We start from the raw sequence: 23,899 nt of genomic DNA on the forward strand, positions 1-23,899 counted from the left end.
TGGTCTTCAACGCAGCAGCTTTATAGTAGAGTGAGCGTTGCGTAACGACACAAGAACGGCTGCGTAGAGGAATTTGCTTGTTCGCAATTATGAGATGGATTGTTCATTTTTCATAATTTCAATCTTAATTTTAAGCGTTTTAAACTTTATTCGAAAAATGGCTCAATAAACATTTTGAATAAAAAGTATTTGTAATAATTCCCCTAAGTTTTATTTCTATTGATACTCTGGAACTTTTTTGAATATAGAGCCTTCTGAGATTCTCAAAGCTCCTTCCACACGTATCCGGATATCTTGTTTTGAAAACGGCTTTTTTTTCTTTACTGATATTTATAGCCATCTTTCATCACACGTATGCGGTGAATATTCCACTTGAAAACGCAACTTATTTTGATAGTGTCCGCGTCCGCTTAATAGAGGTGTCCGCTTAATAGAGGGCCCTCCAAGTAGAGGTACCATTGTAGAAGACAGTCAACACGCCATGTTGAATGAACGCCTCTCGTTTGCCACTCATTTTGGCTCTGTAGATTACACCCCCCCCCCCCCTCCTCTAAACACACACACACTTTTTTTTATCCAATTTCACGTGCACAAAAAGCCGTAGAAATTCCGATAGTTTGCAAATTATTCAGAATAGCAGTAGACCTACGTTTGAAGCCACGTCATGCAACTCTGAACAGCAAACTTTGGTCTTGTTGATTGGTTAATTTTATAGGATTGTTTGTTTGGTCCATGCGGGACCGATTTTTGTATCAAATGACACTTCAATGTACCCAAATTTTATATTTTTAAAATGCTTCCTGTCAAAGTATTATGACGGATACTATAAGAAATTAGTTCACTCTGATATTTATTTTCACAAGATTGCGCCTAAAATGGAGTATTGACCGCGCTGTTGATGAAATCTCCAGCATAACCGTGACTGTCTCGAGCTACTAACAACGCGGCTTAAACACTCGATGTCTGGAAGTATGGTCCTGGTTAATCAAGCAATAAAAATAAGAATGTTCTAGAAAGAGAATTTAAATCATGAGTAGATGCACTACACGATCTTGCAGCGGCTTATAAGATGTATACTGAGCATGTACTTTATTGATTTTACCGTCTTTGAGTGTATAATGAAAATCATCAATGAAAAGCATCTATTTTCTTAAGAAGCACCGGTGGCGTGCGCTGCTAATGCGCCGCCTTTCACCAATGCGGCCCGAGTTCGAGTCCTGCCAAGGTCTCGATGTTGTATGTGAGTAGAGTTGTTTATTGGTGCTTTCCTGTGCTTCGAGGGTTTTTCTCCGGGTTCTCTGGTTCTCCTCCCTCCTCAAGAATCAACTTCTAAATTCTATTTCGATCTTTGGGCTTTCACCTAGTTTGGAGCCTAGCTCTGTCGTGATTGTCCCACGCTGTGATACAACAGCGAAAGCTCTGTAGATTTTTTTTTTAAAGAAAAAAATTACCTAATGGCTGAAGGAACACCGACGTTAATTCCTTTACCTTTACCATAGTCTAACCTCTCCATTACCTGTGTCTTTACCCTCGAAAGTATATCATTACAATCTTTTAGCCACAAAGCCACGACTATCTTCATTCAGTCGTTATAACATAACGTTTTTTATTGCTTTATTAAAGCTGAATCGTTTCTTAATGTATTATTTGAATGACAAATTGCGTTTACGATACGTAATATTTTGAATATGATGATATTGCAGTTAGCCATTCCGGGGTTGGGTAAGACTTGGGATCGTTTTAGGGGACAAAACAGACGTCATCATGATTTTCAGTCCCACAATGCTCTGTAATGCCAACTCGACCCATTTTTTCCCTCGACCTCGGAATAGCTAATACTACGGATTTCATTGAAGTGTGGCACGCATTAAAAAATTCGTCTGCGAATTTGCCTACGAGACGCTGTGACTCCCCCCACTCGGAGGTGTGATTTTGTCTGCATTCCTTTCTCGGCTATTCCCGTGCAACGTTCAATTCGAAATTATGGCGGCGAGTAGAAGGTACGAGTTCAAAGTTGAGTATGGAGGCGGGGGAAGTTTTCGACCAATTTCTGCGAATTTTCCAGGAACGAATCATGTTATGATGTCCCCACCACTTTCAACAATCTCATCTACAACGAGAGAACTCAAATCTCTACTTATGCTCTTCCCCTACTGTAAACACGACCAAGTGCGCTGATGTTCATTGTGCATTTCACGAGAAAGGAATGCAGACAAAATCACAGCAGAGTCACAGCGTCTCGTAGGCAAATTCGCAGACGAATTTTTTAATGCGTGCCACACTTCAATGAAATCCATAGTAGCAGTTGACGGGCCACGGTACGGCTCAACGGTTCACCTTACTTAGCCCAGGCTTGACCGACCCAACGGTGACCTAAAATAGTATGTGCAGTGCAAGGTGCCTGTGTCGCCTGTGTTCTGCCTTTAATTGTATAAATGGGTTTTGAGACTAAAAATATCTAAATATTGTCTGTGGGGTTAAAATAAGACACGAAAGAACGAGCAAAGTTGAAGGGCAAAAACTTTAGAATCCTTTCATTTGAAAAATGAATTTCCTCCTATGGGTAAAGTGTTCCATCATTCCTGTCTTATAAGATGCTCGTTTTGAAATATTATCCAACATGGCCGCCATCTCTTTTGTCATATTATGGGCACGGAAATGATTGCAAACTCATTGCAATGTTATGATTTCCGTGCAAGCGTATGGTATTTTAAAGCGAAAGGTGCATCGTGCTGTGTGCTGTTATTGCTTTGAGACTTACATACAGTCAATTTAAAAAAACGTTGTCCTCGACCGGCTCAAGCCTACGCGGTTGGACCGAAAGGGCTTTAGTTGGTCGACGATTTTTGAATTGACACAGGTATCCCATTGTTAATGTGCAGGGTGCCTTGATTCGTTCTGTCAATCAGTGACGATCATCCTTAATGGTCTGTAAAAACGAAAGAATAAGAAATAAGATCTAGAAGATCACGAAAAAATGAGAGGGGGGGAGGGGTGAGACTACTTTACTCTTAACTTTATTTTTTTTAAATCCCTCGAAGCACAGGAGACATTTAAACTAACAAACAACTTTGACGAGAGGCGAGTAACCTTGCTTCCCGTGGCGGATCTAAGGGGGGAGGGGGGTAATAAAAGGGGTGACTAGTCACCCCCCTTTTGCTCAAATTTCTCAGTATATCTTTAGTAACAATCGCACTCCCTTTTTCTCGAATTCCTGGTAAAACCATTGTAATAGGCCATTTCACGGATCCTGTTGCTCAACCTCAGCCTCGTCAGCGTGCAATTATTCTTTAGAATTTGACTACAGTCCGCAGTGATGAAATGAATTTACACATGAACAAACAATTGAAACACTTAAAAATTTCACAGGTTGTAGGCAATTTCTAAAGAATATATTATACGCTGACGAGGCTGAGGTTGAGCCGCGTGATCTGTGAAATGGTCTATTGCCAACCCTTACTAAAATTCCTGAATCTGCCGCTGGCTTCCTGTGGTAACGGGTTGGAGGATGGATCTCCCGAGACGAGAGAACGATAAAAGGCGGCACCATTTTTTTATTATTAACACTTTTAAACCTAACATTTCATTTCAGGCGGCGCCTTAGAAGGGCACAATATCCTGGACCCTGTTGTACGAAGCCTGGATAGCGCTATCCGACGGATAAATCTTATTCAGTGGATAAATTTATTGGATAACAGCATCGAATTATCCAGTGGATAAGGATTTATCCGCCGGATAGCGCTATCCACCCTTCGTACAACCGGTCCTGGTTTCCCAAAATAGATATAATATCTACTGTACTAAGCTTGCTTTACTTTTGCGTAGTTTGACGATCAGAAAGATGAGAAGAATAATCACAAGGACAACGAGGAACACGCCAACTCCCAACAGGATGATCAGTGTTTTGGAATCAGCTGTAAAGTAAGTCAACCAGTTAGTTTAATAAATCAGTTCTTTATTCTAAACTAAGAAATCACTAGACAAACGAAAAGGGATATTAAAAAAAACTCCGTTCTTGTTTTTACATTTAAATGACGCGTACAATAGTCCTTTTTCTCATTCGGTAAATGCTGCCGTGATTGTTGATAACATTTATATATGTTAAAAAAATTTTAACGCGCGCTAATTGGCTAGCTACCCTGTTTATATCAGAGGACAGGAACGACACGCTCGCGCAAAGTTGTCCAAAAATATTTTAGGGCTTGGTAGGGGCTTAGTAAAGTCTTTAAAAAAATAATTCAAAGGTATTATCTCATAACTATAATCAAGGAATTTAAAACGGCTGGTTATGTCTCTGTATCTTCAGATATTGCCCTAGTTACAGGTCAATATCTAAATATAACCCTAGGAGCAGGTCAGTATCTAGATATAACCCTAGGAGCAGGTCTATATCTAGATATTGCCCTAGTAATAGGTCAATATCTAGATATAATCCTAGGGGCAGGTCAGTATCTAGATATTGCCCTAGTTATAGGTCAATATCTAGATATAACCCTAGGAGCAGGTGAATATCTAGATATTAACCTAGTTACAGGTCAATATATAAATATAATCCTAGGGGCAGGTCAATATCAAGATATTGCCCTAGTTACAGGTCAATATCTAGATATAACCCTAGGAGCAGGTGAATATGTAGATATTAACCTAGTTACAGGTCAATATATAAATATAATCCTAGGGGCAGGTCAATATCTAGATATTGCCCTAGTTACAGGTCAATATCTAGATATAACCCTAGGAGCAGGTGAATATGTAGATATTAACCTAGTTACAGGTCAATATATAAATATAATCCTAGGGGCAGGTCAATATCAAGATATTGCCCTAGGAGCAGATCAAAATCTATATCTTGCCCTAGTAACAGGTCAATATGTAGATGTAATCCTAGGGGCATGTCAATATCTAGATATTGCCTTAGTTACAGGTCAATATCTAGATATAATCCTGGTAGTGAAACAATATTTATATTTTGCCCTAGTTACAGGTCCGTATCTAGGTATAATCATAGGAGCAAGTCCATATTTACAAACTAACCTTAAATTCGTGATATGGAATTATTTCTTCGTTACGAACTTAAAGATTCGTTAAGATTCGTTAACCGCAATCCGGTTGACTCAGTTGGTTGAGCATCGGACTTTCGCGCGGGAGTTAGTGACAACCCTCAGTGCCTCCAATTCATACTAACCATCTCTCGTGCTTGTAAATTGCGCAAAAAGCAATCCGTTATTCGATTCATAACTCAATGTAAAGCGCCTTTGATTATATTCATATAGAAAAGGCGCTATATAAATTCATAAATCATCATTAAATCATAAAAAAGAGCTGCAGAAGGCCACCTCGATGATGCATTACAAGAGAGAGAGAGAGAGAGAGAGAATTTTACAAGCATCTCACTCTTGTTCCTTTTCGTTATTAAATACTTACATTCTTTGTTCGGGGGAGCTTGTGTTACTGGCTTTCCATCAACTATTAAGCAACAATATCATGTTAAGATTGTATTTTCAATTGTGTGCGTTGGTTTCAAGTTACTGAAGAGATTCCCGATCTGATCTCAATGTTACATTTCTACAAATCCTTATGTCTGATCTTAATGAAGCAAATCATAAATTATGGTAGATAATATTATTTATAACTTGTAACGATTCCACAAAAGGAATCTTATAATTCCTAATTCTGCGGACTTTTCCCGAGCAATTCCCTTTTTTTCTAAGCAATTCCTTTCTTTTTCTGGACGTAAAAAAATAGGAAAAAGGTCACTTGCATTAAAGCGTCATTTACTATCACTACCAGACTCCTTTGCAAACTTTCTTTTGTTCCGTTAATTAGCACCAATTGTTTCAGTATTCTCATGAGCAAATACAAATTTGAATATTTGAAATATGAAACATGCGCCATCTTGGAAATATGTCCCCTAAAACAGTCCCAACAATGCACTGCAGAGCCAACTTAATTGCCCTAATTCACTATGACGTCACATCAAAACAATCTATTGTTTAAACGTAAAGGATCATGGTCGTCGGACGGGATCAAATCGACGCAAATTCACCGAAAATTGTTCTAAAATCCGTATCAATCCACGAAGAGAAGTAGAATAGCCAGCAAACGCTCAGAATATTTTTTTAGTACATATTAACACATTATATCTGAAAACCAGGCCATTTTCTATTAAACTGTTTCGCTAGGAGTAAATTTTGTTGAATTTTCTATTGGATTTCGCGATTCTATCCCCCACATAAACAAGCAGTGACGTCAATCAATCAATCAATCTCTATCGTGCTCAATAGTTTACAGATATAAATAATAATAGTTGAAATTGCAGGTGATAAGAGCACAGCCAATTAGAAATAGCAATAGCTAATCGAGCTAAGTGGCTGGTCCATGCGGAGAAAATCTATTTGTTGCTGATTGACTAAAGCAATGGATAAGACAAGACAAGACAAAAACAAAAGACGACAAGACAAGATAAGCCGGTGACAAGATAAGACATTAAACAAGACAAAATGGGCTGTGCTCCTATCAGCTGGACCAGAAGTACATCATAGAACTATCAATAACGACGTCATAGTGAATTAGGTCAATTGACCCACTGGTTTTTCCTTAACCTCGGAATACCTAATACGCAACAGTATATAAGTATATGCTTGTTATATATTTATATACAATCGATTGCAGAAACGTTGTAGTATACATTTATACAAATACATAATGAGATGCATAATGCAAAATAACCATTTTCAACTCTTAAAATCAACTGATTTATAATCTGTACGATCTAATAGACAAGAAAAAAATATTTTGACAGTCATTGAATGAAACAAACAATAAATAAAGCGATTTTTCCTTTATGCATATCATTAAATATACTGAATAAATTATATTTGTATTAATGTATACTACGACGTTTCTGCAATCGATGTCAATGTCTGTCTGTCTGTATATATATATATATATATATATATATATACATATACACTTATTTCAATAAAGTTAGTCACCAAAAAATCTAGAAAGCTGAGATCACTGAGGATCATGGGAAACTTTTAATACCAAACAAGTAAAGCTTTTGATACGATTTGCAGCTTGAGGATGCTCAGAAGAGGTGAGACTGTAACTGGCAAAAAATCTAAAATCCATCAACAGTTATTAAAGCGGTTGAAACATGTACAATGTAACTACCCATAATCCTTGTTGGTCTCAGCTTTGTAGTTTTCAGGCGACTAACTTTATTGAAATAAGTGTATATATATATATATATACATATACACCCGTTCAGAAAAATTCTGCGTTTTCAATATATATACTTACATATATATACCTTTTGTATTTCCATCAAATTTTTTTGACAGGCAGTGCTTAAATGAACACAAAGAAACACAATAGTCATGGATTTGCTTTGCTCAGTGAGGTGAAAATTAGAACAACAGAAGCTCTTATTCTGCGACCTATGTACATATCTATTATGCGCCATCTTAAATCTTCACTGTAAACCATGTTCGTTCAAAGATTGCAACAAATAGTAAACAGATTTTGATAATCATGCTTTTTATTCAAACATAGGAGGCTGACAACTTTCTAATTTTCACCTCACTGAACAAAGCAAATCCATGTCTATTGTGTTTCTTTGTGTTCATTTAAGCACTGTCTGTCAAAAACGTTTGATGGAAATACAAAAGGTATAAATATATATACGTATATATATTGAAAACGCAGAATTTTTCTGAACGGGTGTATATGTATATATATATATACAGCCATTTGCAAAAATTATGGCCGATTCAAATATAAATACAAGTATATCGAAAGTATATCAGACAGGGCGGGATATCTTTCTTGATATTTTTTTCAGAAAGCCCTAATGATAGACAACTCGAACAAAATATAATGGAGGCTATCCCATAACATTTGATATGCTTTTGATATACTTGTATATATATTGGAAGCGGCCATAATTTTTGCAAATGGCTGTATATATATATATATATATATATATATTGCTGGGTGCATCTAATGTACTTTCTAAGCACTCAAGACATACCTATCATGGTAATCTTTGCCCCAACAGGATGATTAGGATCGACAGTGTAGTTCCCAATCATCCCGGTGTTGACTTGATCTTGGATAGCATTGATAACTTCTTGAGCTTCCTCTCTCGAAGTTGCGTTGACGACGAGCTCATATTTCACGATCACACTGTTTGCTTTCCTGGCCGGATAAAAGAGGGTTAAAATCAAGTCACTTTTACAAAGTAAATGGTTTGAAAGTAGCTGTGAAGCTAATTGACAGCGGGAAAAGAAAAATTATTCTACGTACTTTACATCGATGATTGTAATCCTCAAAATGTTTTTTAAAATCTGTGAAAAGAAAAAGAAAAAAGAAAATGGTTCAGAAACGGGGAATAATGAAAATTATTTCATCGCAAAAGCTTTTTACCTCGAAAATCTTTTTAAGCAGTTTTAGAAGGTCGCTAAGTATGTTCCGAAGACGTTTGCCTTCAGGGGTTGTGCCATTTGTTGCGTTATCAAATGCTTTACCCTCAAATTTGATCTCCAAAGTCACTGTCACTAATAACGAAAGAAGTATAAATACAGTAATCTTATTAGACTTAGGTATCAGAATACGACCCACAAGCAATGCAGACCCTTTGCTTGGGGAGGTTACAATTGTTCCAACGAACCCCCCTTTCTCTCCCCCTATACAAAAAAATGCAAGGCATAACTAAGATTAGTAGAAAAACGACTCTCCCCTTTCAGGGCCCTTTCAAGCCTTAAAAGGATGGGGGGGGGGGGGGGGGATCAATCCAAACAACGGCCGCATACTCAACTCACTTAAGTTTCATTCGTAGCAGCCATCTTGAAGAGAAGCTTAAAAATCGCGACTTCATTTAGCCGATAACCAATAGACCCCTTTTGAATTCCTATAGGAATTGTTCTGGGGGACAAAACAATAGGCCGTCTTTTGTTATGCAAAAAAAGAAAAAAAATCCATTGTTTTTTCCCCCAGAATGAATCCTCTCGAGACTCAGTGCAAGGGGTCTATAACAACAGCCAATAACATTTGGTCAATATAAAACTACCCAACCATACCTAGCTCAACGTATACCATTCGAATGTCACAATAGTTAATATATAGCTTTACAGAAGTAGACATATGAACGTGAGGTGGACTTATTTTTTTAGCATTATTGATCAACATACTTGTAGTATCAGACACTGGTGGAACCGTCGTCGTTGGCCCTAGAAATCAAAACAGAATAAGACAGAATTATTACTATAATCTTTGAAGTGCGAACCGCGAAGTCCAATGTGTTGTTCGCAAACTAGCATTTTTTTTTTGAGGACCGTCAATGAAAGAACTGAAATAAAACAACAATATCTCCAGAGATATTTTAGACTGAATTTTAATCTTTAAAGAGATTTTAGAGGATTAGAGGGTTAAAATCTTCAATTCAGTCTAAAATATCCCTAAAGATAGTCTTTTTTAAGTTTCAGTTCTTTGATCGACCGTCGTCGAAATGCTAGTCGGCAAACGAGACATTAAGGCCCCGTCCACACGTATCCGGAAAGTTTTGTATTCCCAAATTTTTTTTTGCGGATACGGGTTGCGTCCACACGTGTCCGCAAATTTTTGTGTCCGTATCCGCAAATTTTACGAAAACGGATACGTGTGGACGGTGAAAACGATTCGAATACGCTGCGTGTGGACGCAAACATTTTCGTATCCGCAAAAAATAATACTTAGCACTTCAACGATAATGGTAGTAAATAAATACCAAACAAATGACTGACCGGGAGCGGGATCAATAATATTGGGACCATTAGCCGTGGTTGGCTCAACATATTGGATAAATGTTGCTCAAAGGTTCAGCTAATGTTGGAACTGTTTGTGAGGCGGGGCCTTCGGGAATTGACCGTAATGGTCATAAAGCCTGCATGTAATCATCATGAAGCTAAAAAGCACTTTTATAGGTGTTTACGTATTTTTTACTTTACTTTTTTTTAAAAACTAGTTAAATTCCTTGTTTGGTCAAACCTTCAGTTGATGCAGTTGTAGGTGGACGTGGTGGACCTGTAGTTGTAGGTGGACCTGTCGTTGTAAGTGGATCTGTCGTAAGTGGACCTGTAGTTGTAGGTGGACCTGTCGTAAGTGGACCTGTAGTTGTAGGTGGACCTGTCGTAAGTGGACCTGTAGTTGTAGGTGGACCTGGTGGACCTGTAGTTGTAGGTGGACCTGTCGTTGTAGGTGGACCTGTAGTTGTAGGTGGACCTGTCGTTGTAAGTGGACCTGTAGTTGTAGGCGGACCTGTCGTAAGTGGACCTGTAGTTGTAGGTGGACCTGTCGTTGTAGGTGGACCTGTAGTTGTAGGTGGACCTGTAGTTGTAGGTGGAATGACAACACCTGCAGTATTTTGAGCTATAAAAAATTAAAAAGGTTATTGATTAACTTCATGATAATAAATAAAAAAACAGATTTGTATAAATGCGCATGCGTTATAGCAGTAGCACCTTCAATCATAGAGCTTATGATATGATTGAAGAATAAAGTCGTTTTGCCGTTGCCCTAACCTCTGCAATTCTAAATTGGATAAACTTCCAACCAATAGCTGCATGATATGTTAAATGCCGACATAAAAGACTAAATATCCTCATCCGGGGATTGGCTAGATCTGGGTAGATTGTTTGGGTAGATTGTTTGGGTAGATTGTTTGGGTAGATCGTTTGGGTAGATTGTTTGGGTAGATTGTTTGGGTAGATTGTTTGGGTAGATTGTTTGGGTAGATTGTTTGGGTAGATTGTCTGGGTGGATCGTTTGGGTAGATTGTTTGGATAGATTGCTTGGGTAGATTGTTTGGTTAGATATTTTCGTAGATTGTTTGCGTAGATTGTCTGGGTAGATTGTTTGGGTATATCGTTTGGGTAGATATTTTCGTAGATTGTGTGGGTAGATGGTTTATCGATTTATAAGCAATATTTGTTTGGGTATATTACTCTGGTACATTGTTTGGGGGAATGAAAAAATCTCCATCAACTTATAATGTAGTGTGTGACATATAAAAAAGAAAGCTGTTCTAAACATCAGGTGCTTTGAAACCTTTACAATTTAGGTCAAAGTGATGTTCGTTGATAAGATAGATGTATCTAAGGTGCGTGAATGATAATGACATTTATTTTAAGACAACATACTGCAGGACCAATATTTCTACGGTTCATCGACTAGTAATGGTATCGCGATTCACTAAATAGTCTCTTATATTTTTTGAGATAACAATATTTTGTGGTATTGTCGTTTCAAAATTAAGGTATCTGATTGGCTAACGACCAACGAGAAGAAAAGCTTGAGCGCGCGCGCGTGTCAGATTTTCACGCTTGTTGCTTGCGACATAGCGCGCGCATGTAAGGAGAATTATGCTTTTTATTACATCCATTTTGAAATCACAAGCAAATCCTGCAATCTGATTGGTTCCCTGCAGCAGTGATTTCAGCATAAATTGCACGATTTTGAGCTCTAAATTGCACGATTTTGCACATCAACTGATATGAACCAATCACAAGAGAGACATGTCATTTTCTAGCCAATTATATCAAGGAATCCATCTTAGTGTTGAGCTCACCGCTTCTTGCGAAAAAAAAGAGCCACGGCTCAAATAATTTTTTCTGAAGAACGATTTTACCGTCAAAAGTCTTAAAAAAAGACTTAAAAAGCCGTAAAAAGGACTTAAAAAGACCAACTGATCACTTAAAATCGTCAAAAGCATCTTTGTAAAGTAACTGCTTAAGTAAGTTGAAGATATTACAGCGAAAAGCGGTGGGAGAAAATGCAATCGGCATCTTTTGAATGTGACTTCTTGGCGATTGATCGTGGAAAGTGGTTTCCTTTTCAATCTGTAAAGCATAACAACACATCGAAAATACAGTCATTAAAAGAAGTTTTTCTTAAGAAGAAGATTTTTGCTGAGCTAAGTGACTTCTTAAGGACAACCGAAGGACTAAACAACCTTTGATTTTTGCTGTTTTGTCGGCACAAGTGTGATCTAAACATATTGAACAGAAATCGTAAAAATACAAGCAGTGAGCATTGGCTGTAATATGGACAACAGCCAGTTCATTACAACCCTTTTGGGCAGGATTGTCTTGTTATTTAATGTAAGTAAACGATTCTTAATACACGTAATGCCTTTTGGTCCGATATAAATTCATTTTAGTTTTGGATTGAAAGTGTTGGTTTTCAAAATGAGAATCATTGCTCGATCAGTATAAACAAGTTCTCTTGGCAGCATGTTTGAATCGACTGCTTTTAGATTGTAAGTCATGTCGGTTTAACTGAAAAAACGTCTTTTTCAAAAAAGATTTCAAAATGGATATAATAAAGTGGTAATTGAACTTCGTGTCGTACAATTTTGGTCTGAAATCAAACTTGCAATTACAAATCGCACTCCCGCTACGCGGTCGTGCGATTTTGTAATCGCGCGTTTGATTTCAGACCAAATTGCTCTCCACTCAGTTCAATTACCATTATTAATCAAAGAAAATCGTTCAGTTTTTTTTTCTTTTTTGTGTGTTAAATTCTTTGGAATCGCGATACGAAACTAATTACGATTTTGTGACGACAATACCACGAAATATTGACGGCGTTTTTCGCGACTCCGCCCAATACCGAATATATTTTCTCCCAACTAGCCGTCAATATTTCGTGGAAGTGTCGTCTCAAAATCTTAATTAGTTTATAATATTCACAGACGAAAGAGTATTAGCTAAGCTGAATAATATTTTCCTTTTTTGCCTTTTGGGTCCCGTCCACACGTGCCCGCAAATTTTCGAAAACGGTCTCCAGAGTGGAAATTTTTGAATACGCTCCGAATACGGATACGTGTGGACGGTCGTATCCGCAGTTTTACGAATACCCTGACGTAAACACGATTTTGCGCATGTCAAATAAGAAATACTATCCGTCAAAGAGACTAGGCACTAGGGTGCATCAGGACGAATCAAGAAATTTCCGGATACGTGTGGACAGTGAAAACGATTCGAAATCGATTCGAATATGCAGCGTGTGGACGCGAACATTTTCGCATCGCAAAAAAAAAATTTGCGGATACGTGTGGACGGGGCCTTAATCCAAATCGTAATCTAAAAATACTAAGTTTTTGAAGTCGCATGCTTTATCAGACTATTCGTATATATGTTTAGTTATCCGCAAATGAAAAATGATCTTTTTTTCTATGAAGAATGTTAGTAAAAAGAATCGGGCAGGCAAACAAATTTCAAACCGAATAAATACAGAATTATTATTATTATTATTATTAGTAGTAGTAGTAGTAGTAGTAGTAGTACTAGTAGTAATAGTAGTAGTAGTAGTAGTAGTAGTAGCAGCAGCAGCAGCGGCAGCAGCAGTATATGTATGTGTATGTGTATGTGTATGTGTATGTGTATGTGTATGTGTATGTGTATGTGTATGTGTATGTGTATGTGTATGTGTATGTGTATGTGTATGTGTGTGTGTGTGTGTGTGTATGTGTATGTGTATGTGTGTGTATGTGTGTGTATGTGTGTGTGTATGTATGTGTATGTGTGTGTATGTGTGTGTATGTGTATGTATATGTGTATGTGTATGTGTATGTGTATGTGTATGTGTATGTGTATGTGTGTATGTGTATGTATTTGTAATAGGATTCCATACTGTCCAATTAAGAAATAAGAGGAATTTTTCGATTCTAATTATTTCTTGATTGGGGAGCATGAAATCCCATTACCTATTAATTATATAGCTGCCTAATTAATCCCATATCAACAAGACCTGTCCAATTAAGAAAATAATTGGACAGTTACCTATATGGGATTAATGAGAAATTAAAGACTCCATGCTGTCCAATTAAGAAATAATTGGAGGAGGAAAATTCCTCTGACTGCCAAATTGGACTCGGCCTACGGCCTCATCCAAATTTGTCAGTCCTCGGAATTTTCCTCGTCCAATTATTTCTTAATTGGACAGCATGGAGTCCTATTACATATACTTATTATTATTATATGTTTATTTCAACTTCAGACATTTTTGCTACATGAATACAGAATATTGCGGGCATGAATAGTCTAAGCAAATATCTGCATGACTGGTTTTACAAAGATGTATACAAATTTGTGCACCTAACCCCCGATACAATACTTTCAGTACTGATTCTACATAATGTGAATAGTTGAATGGTAAAATAGTTCTTCATTTGAATGTTGCGTTTTTAAGTTATAAAGGTTTATACTTCCATTACGTTGCTGACTGTGACGTCACCCCAGGCTTTTGAGTGTATTTGTTTTAATTTTTAATACTTAACACTAGCCATTATGAGACATCAGATTTACAATAAACATTGTGGAAACCTTGAGTATGATGATGATTCTTTTTAAAAACTGTTTGTATGGACCAGTCAAAATTTGTATATTTAATGAAGCCTGGGATGACGTCACAGTCAGTATAATATTGGAAGTATAAACCTTCATAAGTTAAAGACGCAACATTCAAATGAAGAAATATTTCATCATTCAACTCTATACTTTATGTAGAACCTATACTGAAAGTATCGTATCAGGGGTTAGGTGCACTTTAACAATTGTATAGACGTTTCACAATCTCACAGTTCTGTGAAATAACCCATTTCTGACACTTTCTTACAATTTTTAGACCTTCAGTGAGGCCTACATCAGCCAGTTTACTAATCAAATCCGTGTGATACCCAGATAGAAAATCAAATACTATGTTGACTTGCGTTACTTTATATCCAGGGTACATTCTTTTAAGACTAGATCTTAAGTCAGTATATTTAACAGTTTTCTTTTTATCCCTATCAAGTATCTCTCCTACATTACGGACTGTTCCTTCAAATATAATCCATTGCTTGTCTTTCTTACTCCGCACAAGGATGTCTGGTTTATTTGCACCCTCTTTTGGAGGGGTATCTTGGTAGATAGGGATATTCCACAGTACTTTTGCTTCATCATTTTCGACAGAGCTCTTTGGGGGTAGTTCTTTGTGCCAAGGTGTTACGTTGTCTTTATCATCAGAAAGTTATTATTATTATTATTATTATTATTATTATTATTATTATTATTATTATTATTATCATTATTATCATTGTTATTATCATTGTTATTATCATTATTATTATCATTATTATTATTATATTGTTTTTATAAATTTGTCAATCAGTGCGTTAGGAGTTTTTTCAAGAGTCAACAACATTTCTTGAAATGCTAGCTGAACTTGATTTCGATGATAAAATCATTCAGTATACAATCAAGAACATTACATCCATTGCAATAAGAGCAACATATTACATATTTTGTTGTAGGAATAAGGAATGGTCAAATCCTGAATTGTTAAACTATTGGCTTTTTTTTCCCTCTTGTTTATAATAATTTGTTGTGCTTTTTAAAGTTCGTTTGATTGTATTATTCAAACTTTTCTTCTAATCGATTCAAATAGAAAATTGTAAACTGCCTAGGTTATAGCGAGGTTTACAGTTGTGTGTAAGAAAAATTGAAATAAAGTTCACATTATCATTATTATTATTATTATTATTATTTATCAAACTCATGAATAATTCATGAGGAAAACACAACAGAAATCACGACCGTGAAGAGTGTTGTAAATCTGATACAAAACTGTGTTCATTTGCATAAACTTTAAGTTGGATTTTCTTGGCCAAATTTACTTTAATTTTGAAAATTTTAGTGAAACACAAAGGAACTAACCTAGACGTTTGATAAGTCATATACAGTATTCGTGTCCGTGTTGTATCAGATATACAATCACTCGGCTACGCCTCGTGGTTGTATATCTGATACAACACGGCCACTCATACTGTATATATTACATACATAGAGATTACTTAATGGAAAATGCGCGCGTACGGTTTTTATGCACGAGTTGAGAAGTATCAGAAAAGGAACGAGTGAGCGTAGCGAACGAGTGTGTTTTCTGATACGCATTAACGAGTGCATAAAAAACATACAAGCATTTTCCATTCTGTAATTTATTTATCTCATAGATACTGAGATTTCAACGATCAAAACTTCTAACAATAAAACTAATATAGTTATTGGTCTACAGGCCAGGCGACCATATTGACTGATAAGCTTATTGACTAAAAACGAACAATAAAAAACTTGGACACTACTGCACTAAAAAAAGGGTTTTAATAAATAAACTGAATTTAATTTTGTTTTATATTACATATAGTTTACGAATTCAAGTCAGAAAGTTTGACAATTGAAATAAATCTGGTCATTTTTTAAGACACAAAAACAGCATGCATGTTTACAGAATGAAATATAAAAATCTTGAAATATTTAAGTTAACTGACAATTTGAATAAAACAATGCATACTGTGGCTACCTTAGTAATAGAAATTACTAATCATCAGAATCACTTTCAATTCTTATTCTTTTCCACTGCTTTGGAGGGTTTTCGTAGAGCGGAGTAAGTGGTGGTGACTGATTTACAGCGTTTATTGTAACTGAAAATTGTCCTCCATGAATTAGGGCGTTTGAAAACAATGCCGTTGCAGCTCGTTGTCCAGAGTTCATGACAGGAGAAACTTCTTGAACATTTGAAGTTGATGTGTTTGTAGTTTGGGTGAATAGAGTGACACTAGTACACGTAGTACTAATATTTGTGAGCATATGGGACATTTCCATCTACTGTCTTGTACTTAGAGGACTGTAATTCTCAATACTTTTTAGGTTTTTATGCCCAGACAGTTGAGCAATTTGAGTTGGCGGCACGTTGTTTTCGCTTAGAGTTTGAATCATTGTTTTCCTAGCACTATGGTTGCGAAGCTTATCATTATTCAATCCAGCTTTTCTTGTCATTTCTTTCATGAGACTTCCAAGTTTATTGACGCCGACTGCATTGTTCTTGAACCAGAATTTATCAAGGGACTTTGATTTTATATTGTTGACAGCGATGTAAAATGGAGCATCTGGACTTCTCATCTTTTCAGGTCTTTTCATAGCAAAGGTTTTGTAGACTGCCACTGGACTGCCATCCCTTTCGCTCCCATCAGTCGAAAACATTTTAGGTGGAAAGAGTCTCACATCGCGTGGGTTCATGCCAGTGCGTGTTTTAGTTTGGCGTTCGTTGAACTCCAAGTATTCAGTGCCGCTGTCATTTTTGCACAGTTTTACATCACCCCAGCGCATATTGTGGTGCTCTTCTACTCCTCTTAGGCCAAAATGAAGAGAGTTATTGAGCCAAACGGTATTCAAAATCGTTTCTGGACTTGACAAACTAAGCTGTCCTTTGTCGTATAATATCTTAATTTCGTCATCTGTAATGGCGACGGAAGCGTTAGGTTTGTTTCCCTTCCCTAGTTTCTTTAGCTGTTTCTGCTTGGAGGATAGTGCTTTTCGCGTTTTTTCAAACACAAGATCATTGATAATGCTGTTTGGATAGGACTTTGATTTAAGATGTCTTTCAAAACTAGACAACATCCCTCGTAGCGACGACGGTTCGTACTCTTGGCCTTCTTTGGTTCGTACACACACGAAAAACTCACTGAGAAGTTCATTCAGCTCGGCAGGAGGAATGTCGGCTATCTCGCTGCGAGTTTCACCTTTAGTTTGAAGAAACTTGGTTAACAAGAAAACATCTCTTGTCGTCTTTTTCACAGTATTTGTATTTTCTTGTTCTTCAATAAACGACTCTACTGAATTGTCGAGTGACACAAATCTGGAGCTTTCTGCAGCCATTTTCGCTCAAGTTGCAAAGGCGCCAGTTTGTTGGCACAGTGAGGCTTCGTCGATCTTGTTTCTGATCGGACGAACGATAATTTTTCACTAGTGAAAATACATCGTTCGTCCAATCAGAAATGTGAACGGTATTTTTTCACTAGTGAAAAACATCGTTCGCCTTTCTCATTGGCTAAATTCAGCACACGAACGAGAATTTACTAAAGTAGATTTCCGTGTGTAAATCTCAGTATCTATGAGATAAAGTAACATAACTAGTTTGTAAACGTGCAATCATTCTTTGCCTTAGGCAAAATAAAGACAATAATAAAAGATTATTCAAATCGAAAAAGCATGCAAAGTGTCTCAAGTCGTTATTGACTAAAAACTTTTAGATTAGGGAAACAAACACTTCGTTATATAAATATATATTTTCCCAGGAAATCATTTTCTGGACTTTCTACACTGTTCAAACTCTCTCTATAAAAGATTTCTATAATGATTGAATTCCAATCTCTTGACTCACTCAAGGGATGATTTCACTGATGCATTTCATGATGTATGTTTAGTTATCCGCAAATGAAAAATGATTTTTTTTCTATGAAGAATGTTAGTAAAAAGAATCGGGCAGGCAAACAAATTTCAAACTGAATAAATATATAATAATAATAATAATAATAATAATAATAATAATAATAATAGTAATAATTATAATAATAATAATAATAATAATAATAATATACCTTAATAGTCTATGCGAGTCTTGATAGAAATAGAAATACACTCGCTCCAAAGCTACTAAAGTTCCAATGCTTAATATTTTAGGATAATGATAAACAAAAATAAAATGAAAACCTATAGGATTTAAAGTTCATAATCTCAATGCCATAATAATAATAATAATAATATATATATTTTTTTAATGATAGAATTCAATTAACTATTAATAATAATAATAATAAAATTTATAATAACGTTAATAAAGAGATTATGAATATAAAATAACAAATATATGTACAAATTACGCCTTTTGCTGTTGATTAACCGCAAAGGAATTAATATTCATTGGAGCGAAGAAGCATTGCCATTAGAGCAGACATACAATAAGGCGAACGGAGTTTCAATAGTGCGATGGAACGTTCATTAAGAAATTTAGCATTGAATTTGACAATCATGAATATGTTTGCGTGGATTCATTAACTTTTTCAAACTTTCATTAGCGTTTTGGTGCAGACAATAAACCACAACACACATTCAATACAGCGTTTTGGATATTTACTTACGCAATATAATATAAGTATATTTTCCACTAGGAATTTTAGGATTTTAACTGTCTTTTCATTTTTTTTACAAACCGTGAATATGATTTCGTATGATTTCCGTACATTATCTGACCACATGTATGTACGATCTAATCGTGTGGACGCGCGTTTCATCGACCACAATAACAAGAAAGTACTCATGGTGGAAATGAGCTGTCCGTGGGTTAACAACCGAGAAAAGAAAGACAAAGAGAAGACGAAGAAGTATGGAGCACTTAGACTTGAGCTCACAAAACAACACCCAGGATACACGATCTTGCAATTGAACCTCATTTTGGACGCTCTTGGAGGATGGTCTAAAGAGATGGAGCCTGAGATGAAGAATATCTTTGGAGCAAGATACAAAGATGTATTACTTAGAATGCAGAAAGCGGTATTAGCTGCACAGTGAACATTGCCAGAACATTTGAATTAATCACATCTTAAGGACATTTCAAACATTCTAAGTATTTAAACTGCATCTTAAGAACATTAATAATTGGCTTTAAGTGATTGTATATATCATTAGTCCTGTCATGCTGGTAGGTAACGAAATTACTCCCTATCTAGCTTACCTAATTAGCATTCAAACGTGTTTACTGCTGATAATAATAATAATAATAATAATAATAATAATAACATCCTTTCGATTTGTTTACATCTTGCTATGCAATTAAAAAAACTCTCGATATTTTTTCAATAAGTTTACCAAAGTTTGAAGTCTAAGACTATTTTACGATATATAGTCGAAGACGATGATTCTTCAAAGGTTTCAGTTCTACTCGGACGGAATTCAAAATCACATTTCGCTTTGTTTACATCTTGCTACGCAATGAAGAAAACTTTAAAATTTTCACGGATTTTTTGTCCATAAAACAATAGAACCACATGCTAAAGTTTCAAAGTCTGTGAAAAAGTTGATTCGTTTCGAACATCGTATACATTCGCACAAATTGTGAACACTCCCAATGCTTGATACACTTGCCTTGCTTAAAGGCATTTGGTGTGTGTTACAATTTTCATATGGATCTTGCAGAAAATGAGTTCATATGTTTGATGAACATTTGCAACATTTATTGATCTCAGCAGTCTTGAATTTCAAATGAATGTTAAAGTTTGATTGTTTTGAAAGACTCACCGTTGGACAACAAATGCAGCACTACAATAACACCAGCAAACCAACCAACTTTATTCGCCTGCATCTTTCTTCCTGAGCCCTTCAATAATGTATCAAACCAACAACGGTAAAATCAAAGATTTTGATGCCCGGCTTTGCTAGCTTTGAATGTCAAGCGTTGATATGAAATAATTGTATAAAGTTAGGAGCTTAATGGTTCCAAAGAATTGCCCTACTGCAATATTGTTATCATTCCATTCCCCCCCAGCGACCATGATCCCTAGCGTTAAAACAATAGTTTGTTTTGGTGTGACGTCATTATGAAATAGGGCAATTACATTGGAACCCAATAGCGCAGCGCACTGATTCTAAAAATAGCTTTAAGATTCGGACAAACATTGCATTCTGTTTAACCGCTACGAGGATTATGCGAACCGATTTTATTATTTTTACTTAAAGTTACAATAATAACCCATGTATACTAAGATCAACTGCGATCGGCTGTGAAAATTATCTGCTAAAAGTAAACTTGTAAGTTTGTTTGTCCGAATTTTTGCCTTTTCCTTCGTTTTTATGACGTCACGGCTGCGCTGCGCTATTTGTAAGAGGTGTGTGTGTGTGTGTGAAGTTAAGTATGCCACCCTTAATGCGTCAAACTTACGTCATGAACATAAGTGTTTAGATAGTTTTCGTGCCTTTTACCCAATTAAAAGATCGTTTGACCACTTAATCCCCATATATGAAGACTGAATTATTCACATAATTGGTATAAGAGTTAATTGAAATGAAACAGTTAGTTGCTCTTAGTCTTTCGTAACTGCAATATTTTATAATTACAGTCTAGAGTTTTAGAAATGAAAAACATTCGAATATAGGGAATTGTTATAATTCTTTATAATTACAACTTTTGGCAATGAATCGAAGGGAAGATATAGGAATTAAATAAAGTAATATCACTAGTTTGTAAACATGCAATCATTCAAGATCATTCTTTGCCTTAGGCAAAATAAAGACGATAATAAGGGGTTATTCAAATTGAGTAAGCATGCAAAGTGTCCTCAAGTCGTTATTGACTTAAAAAACTTTAAGATTAGGGAAACAAACACTTTGTTATATATACACCTACTTGCAAGAACGTAGACATACGATATTAGAACATTAGTAATTTAGTGAGAAAGGAATACATTAAAAGACAAACAAAAAAGTTCAGCTTCAGTGATCTTCTTTTGTTTTTTAATATAATTCCTATCCCACTAAATCACTAATGTTCTATTTTCGTATGACAACGTTCTTGCAAGTAGGTGTATATATATAGGAAATTATTTTCTGGACTTTCTACACTGTTCAAACTCTCTCTATAAATGATTTCTATAATGACTGAATTCCAATCTCTTGGCTCACTCAAGGGATGATTTGACTGATGCATTTCACGGTGCTCACGCCGTTCAACTCACAATAAATAGCTAGTTATATTCATAGCTATTTATTTTGCGAGCGAAGGAACGAGGAAAGTTATACAGATATTTGAACAGAACACGCGTTATAGTCCCTTTTCTCATTAGGTAAATACCGCTGTGTTCTATGACTACAGACTCGTCTGCACAGGCTTAGCCTCGCTTAAGAGCAAATCAGTTGCCAATGGCATGTTCATTATAAGTCATAACAAAGATTGAAACAATCAGTTAAATCTTCATTCTCAGTTTATTTTTTCATTCTACAAAATGAAAAGAAAGAATATATGATGTAAGACTCCACAGAAGTTTCCATTCCACCCTTTTTCTCCAGCTGATTTGAAATAATAATGACATAGAAATGATTTCACTGCAAAAATGAGTGGTGATTATGAAGGCTGCAACAATCAGAGGGAACCCATCTTCGAAGCCTAATGCCCCGTCCCCACTATGCCGGATAAATTTGAATCCGCAACTTTCACACCGAAACCGAAAAAAACGTTTTCCGTCCACACATAAAAACGGATAAAATGTTTCGCGTCCACACTAGTCCGATCAGAGGCGGCAAAAACGCTCCATTGCACATCTGAGCATGCGCATGGAAGCTGAAATTGAAATTTTAGCCTTCCCGCTATGTTCCCATGACAATCATGACGTCATCGTATTCGACAATCATGACGTCATTGTATTCGAAAAATTTCGGATACGAAATGTTCTCCATCCACACTAATACGGCTAGCCGGCGTTTTCAAATTGTTCCACTCTGGAGACCGTATTCGAAAAAATTCGTTTTAATTTCGGTGAAGAATTGTTCCGGATTCGCCCGGACTAGTGTGGACGGTAGGCCTAACCGAGTATATAAAAATTCGGATTCAAATTTATCCGGCATAGTGTGGACGGGGCCAAGTCAACAGTATAGAGCGTTTTCACTCAGTCCCTAGAGAGCTAACTGAAAATAGAGATGGCAGCCATATTGGTGTACCTAGCAAAAGAAACTAATGACAAAGTTATTGTCAAAGGTAGACCAATATGGCGGCCGTGACGTCATGTCTGACAATAGAGATGGCAGCCATATTGGTGTACCTAGCAAAAGAAACTAATGACAAAGTTATTGTCAAAGGTACACCAATATGGCGGCTGTGATGTCATGTCTAACAATAGAGATGGCAGCCATATTGGTGTACCTAGCAAAAGAAACTAATGACAAAGTTATTGTCAAAGGTACACCAATATGGCGTCTGAGACGTCACGTAAAAACGCTCTTTTTTACAAAAATGATCGACATTTATGTAGGTATTCATCTATATCGTTGACGTGAAATATTCTATGGCGTTGCCACAACATTTGATAGGCACGTGCCCTCGAAACGTGCCCATGGAAACACTTTGATTGACGTCCACTAAATCGAACTCCGATTCGTGACGGTAAATTGAGAACTACTGTATTATATAAATTAAGTTATTATCGTTACATGTAAAAAGAAGAAGTATTGTTTACTTACTGTGCAGACACACTAACCAGGACCACTTGAAGAAAGTTCACCAATCACGACATAGAGTGAAAACAAGAGAACCAATCAGGTTCAAGCAACGAAGCCTAGATATTTGAGAAAGAAACTTCGACGACGTTTTCAATAACCTCATGGCGTACAATTCCGGGTCACTTCCGGTGATTTTGCTCATTTGCATACTATATCACGGAACGCCTGTCACATTTCATGCTAATTAACCTCAAGGAATTACAAAGAATAAGGAAGAATTCGTACTTACCACTCTCGATCGTAATGACGGGGAAGCGTCAAGAAAAAATGTAGCACCGGAAAATAAGAGTAATACAACGATAGTTTAGTGTGCTTTAATCTTGCCTCTAAGCTCTTGGTCGATCCAGCGATTTTCTTTGAGTGAATACTGTGTTAAAATGGCGTCCTTTTGTATGGAAAGTACGACGATGCCTTTAAGAAACACCAAAGTGGGTCTTCGTAAATGCCCTTCTGAAAAATGTAGCACCGGAAATTTGATGTACATTCACCCTGCCTTAAATGACGAATCCTGCATTTGTTTCTTTCGGCTTTAAATGTGATATGTGATTTTTGAAGTATTTGTTCAGTCACTGTGGAGGCTGGTTTGCGATGAGAAGTCCAGAATCGCTCGAGATTTGCGTCAAATTTACAATCGTTTTTATCATTCTTCGTCCGCCAAATTGGGTAGCCAGGTTCTTCGTTGGCTTGGTGACAACGCTCTTAGTCACCAGTTTCTATCGAAGACGCACTTTTTTAAACCGAGCGAACCCCGTTTGGAGGTTTGGAGTCAAGGAAGC

General features: G+C 36.4%; 2 protein-coding genes across 2 annotated transcripts; both read right to left on the bottom strand.

Moving 5' to 3' along the window:
- Nucleotides 1–1,577: 1,577 nt before the first annotated feature.
- On the bottom strand, nt 1,578–20,378 carry LOC116296763 (uncharacterized). The gene is made up of 9 exons (XM_089035567.1): nt 20,154–20,378; nt 10,030–10,410; nt 9,195–9,233; nt 8,431–8,561; nt 8,311–8,351; nt 8,036–8,202; nt 5,425–5,466; nt 3,816–3,914; nt 1,578–2,929 (listed from the first exon to the last, which is right to left on the bottom strand). The coding sequence occupies exons 1-9, from the start codon at nt 20,215–20,217 to the stop codon at nt 2,922–2,924; spliced, it is 972 nt and encodes a 323-aa protein (XP_088891693.1). The 5' UTR covers nt 20,218–20,378; the 3' UTR covers nt 1,578–2,921.
- LOC148908444 (uncharacterized protein KIAA1958 homolog) lies at nt 16,246–17,955 on the bottom strand. The gene has a single exon (XM_089034766.1). It carries the CDS (start codon nt 17,733–17,735, stop codon nt 16,683–16,685), a length of 1,053 nt encoding a protein of 350 aa, XP_088890892.1. The 5' UTR covers nt 17,736–17,955; the 3' UTR covers nt 16,246–16,682.
- Nucleotides 20,379–23,899: the final 3,521 nt, after the last annotated feature.

This window comes from Actinia tenebrosa, unplaced genomic scaffold, assembly GCF_029948245.1.
Source record: "Actinia tenebrosa isolate PJP-AT-01 unplaced genomic scaffold, QUT_ActTen_1.0 PGA_scaffold3__52_contigs__length_22856419, whole genome shotgun sequence".
Lineage (NCBI taxonomy): Eukaryota > Metazoa > Cnidaria > Anthozoa > Actiniaria > Actiniidae > Actinia > Actinia tenebrosa.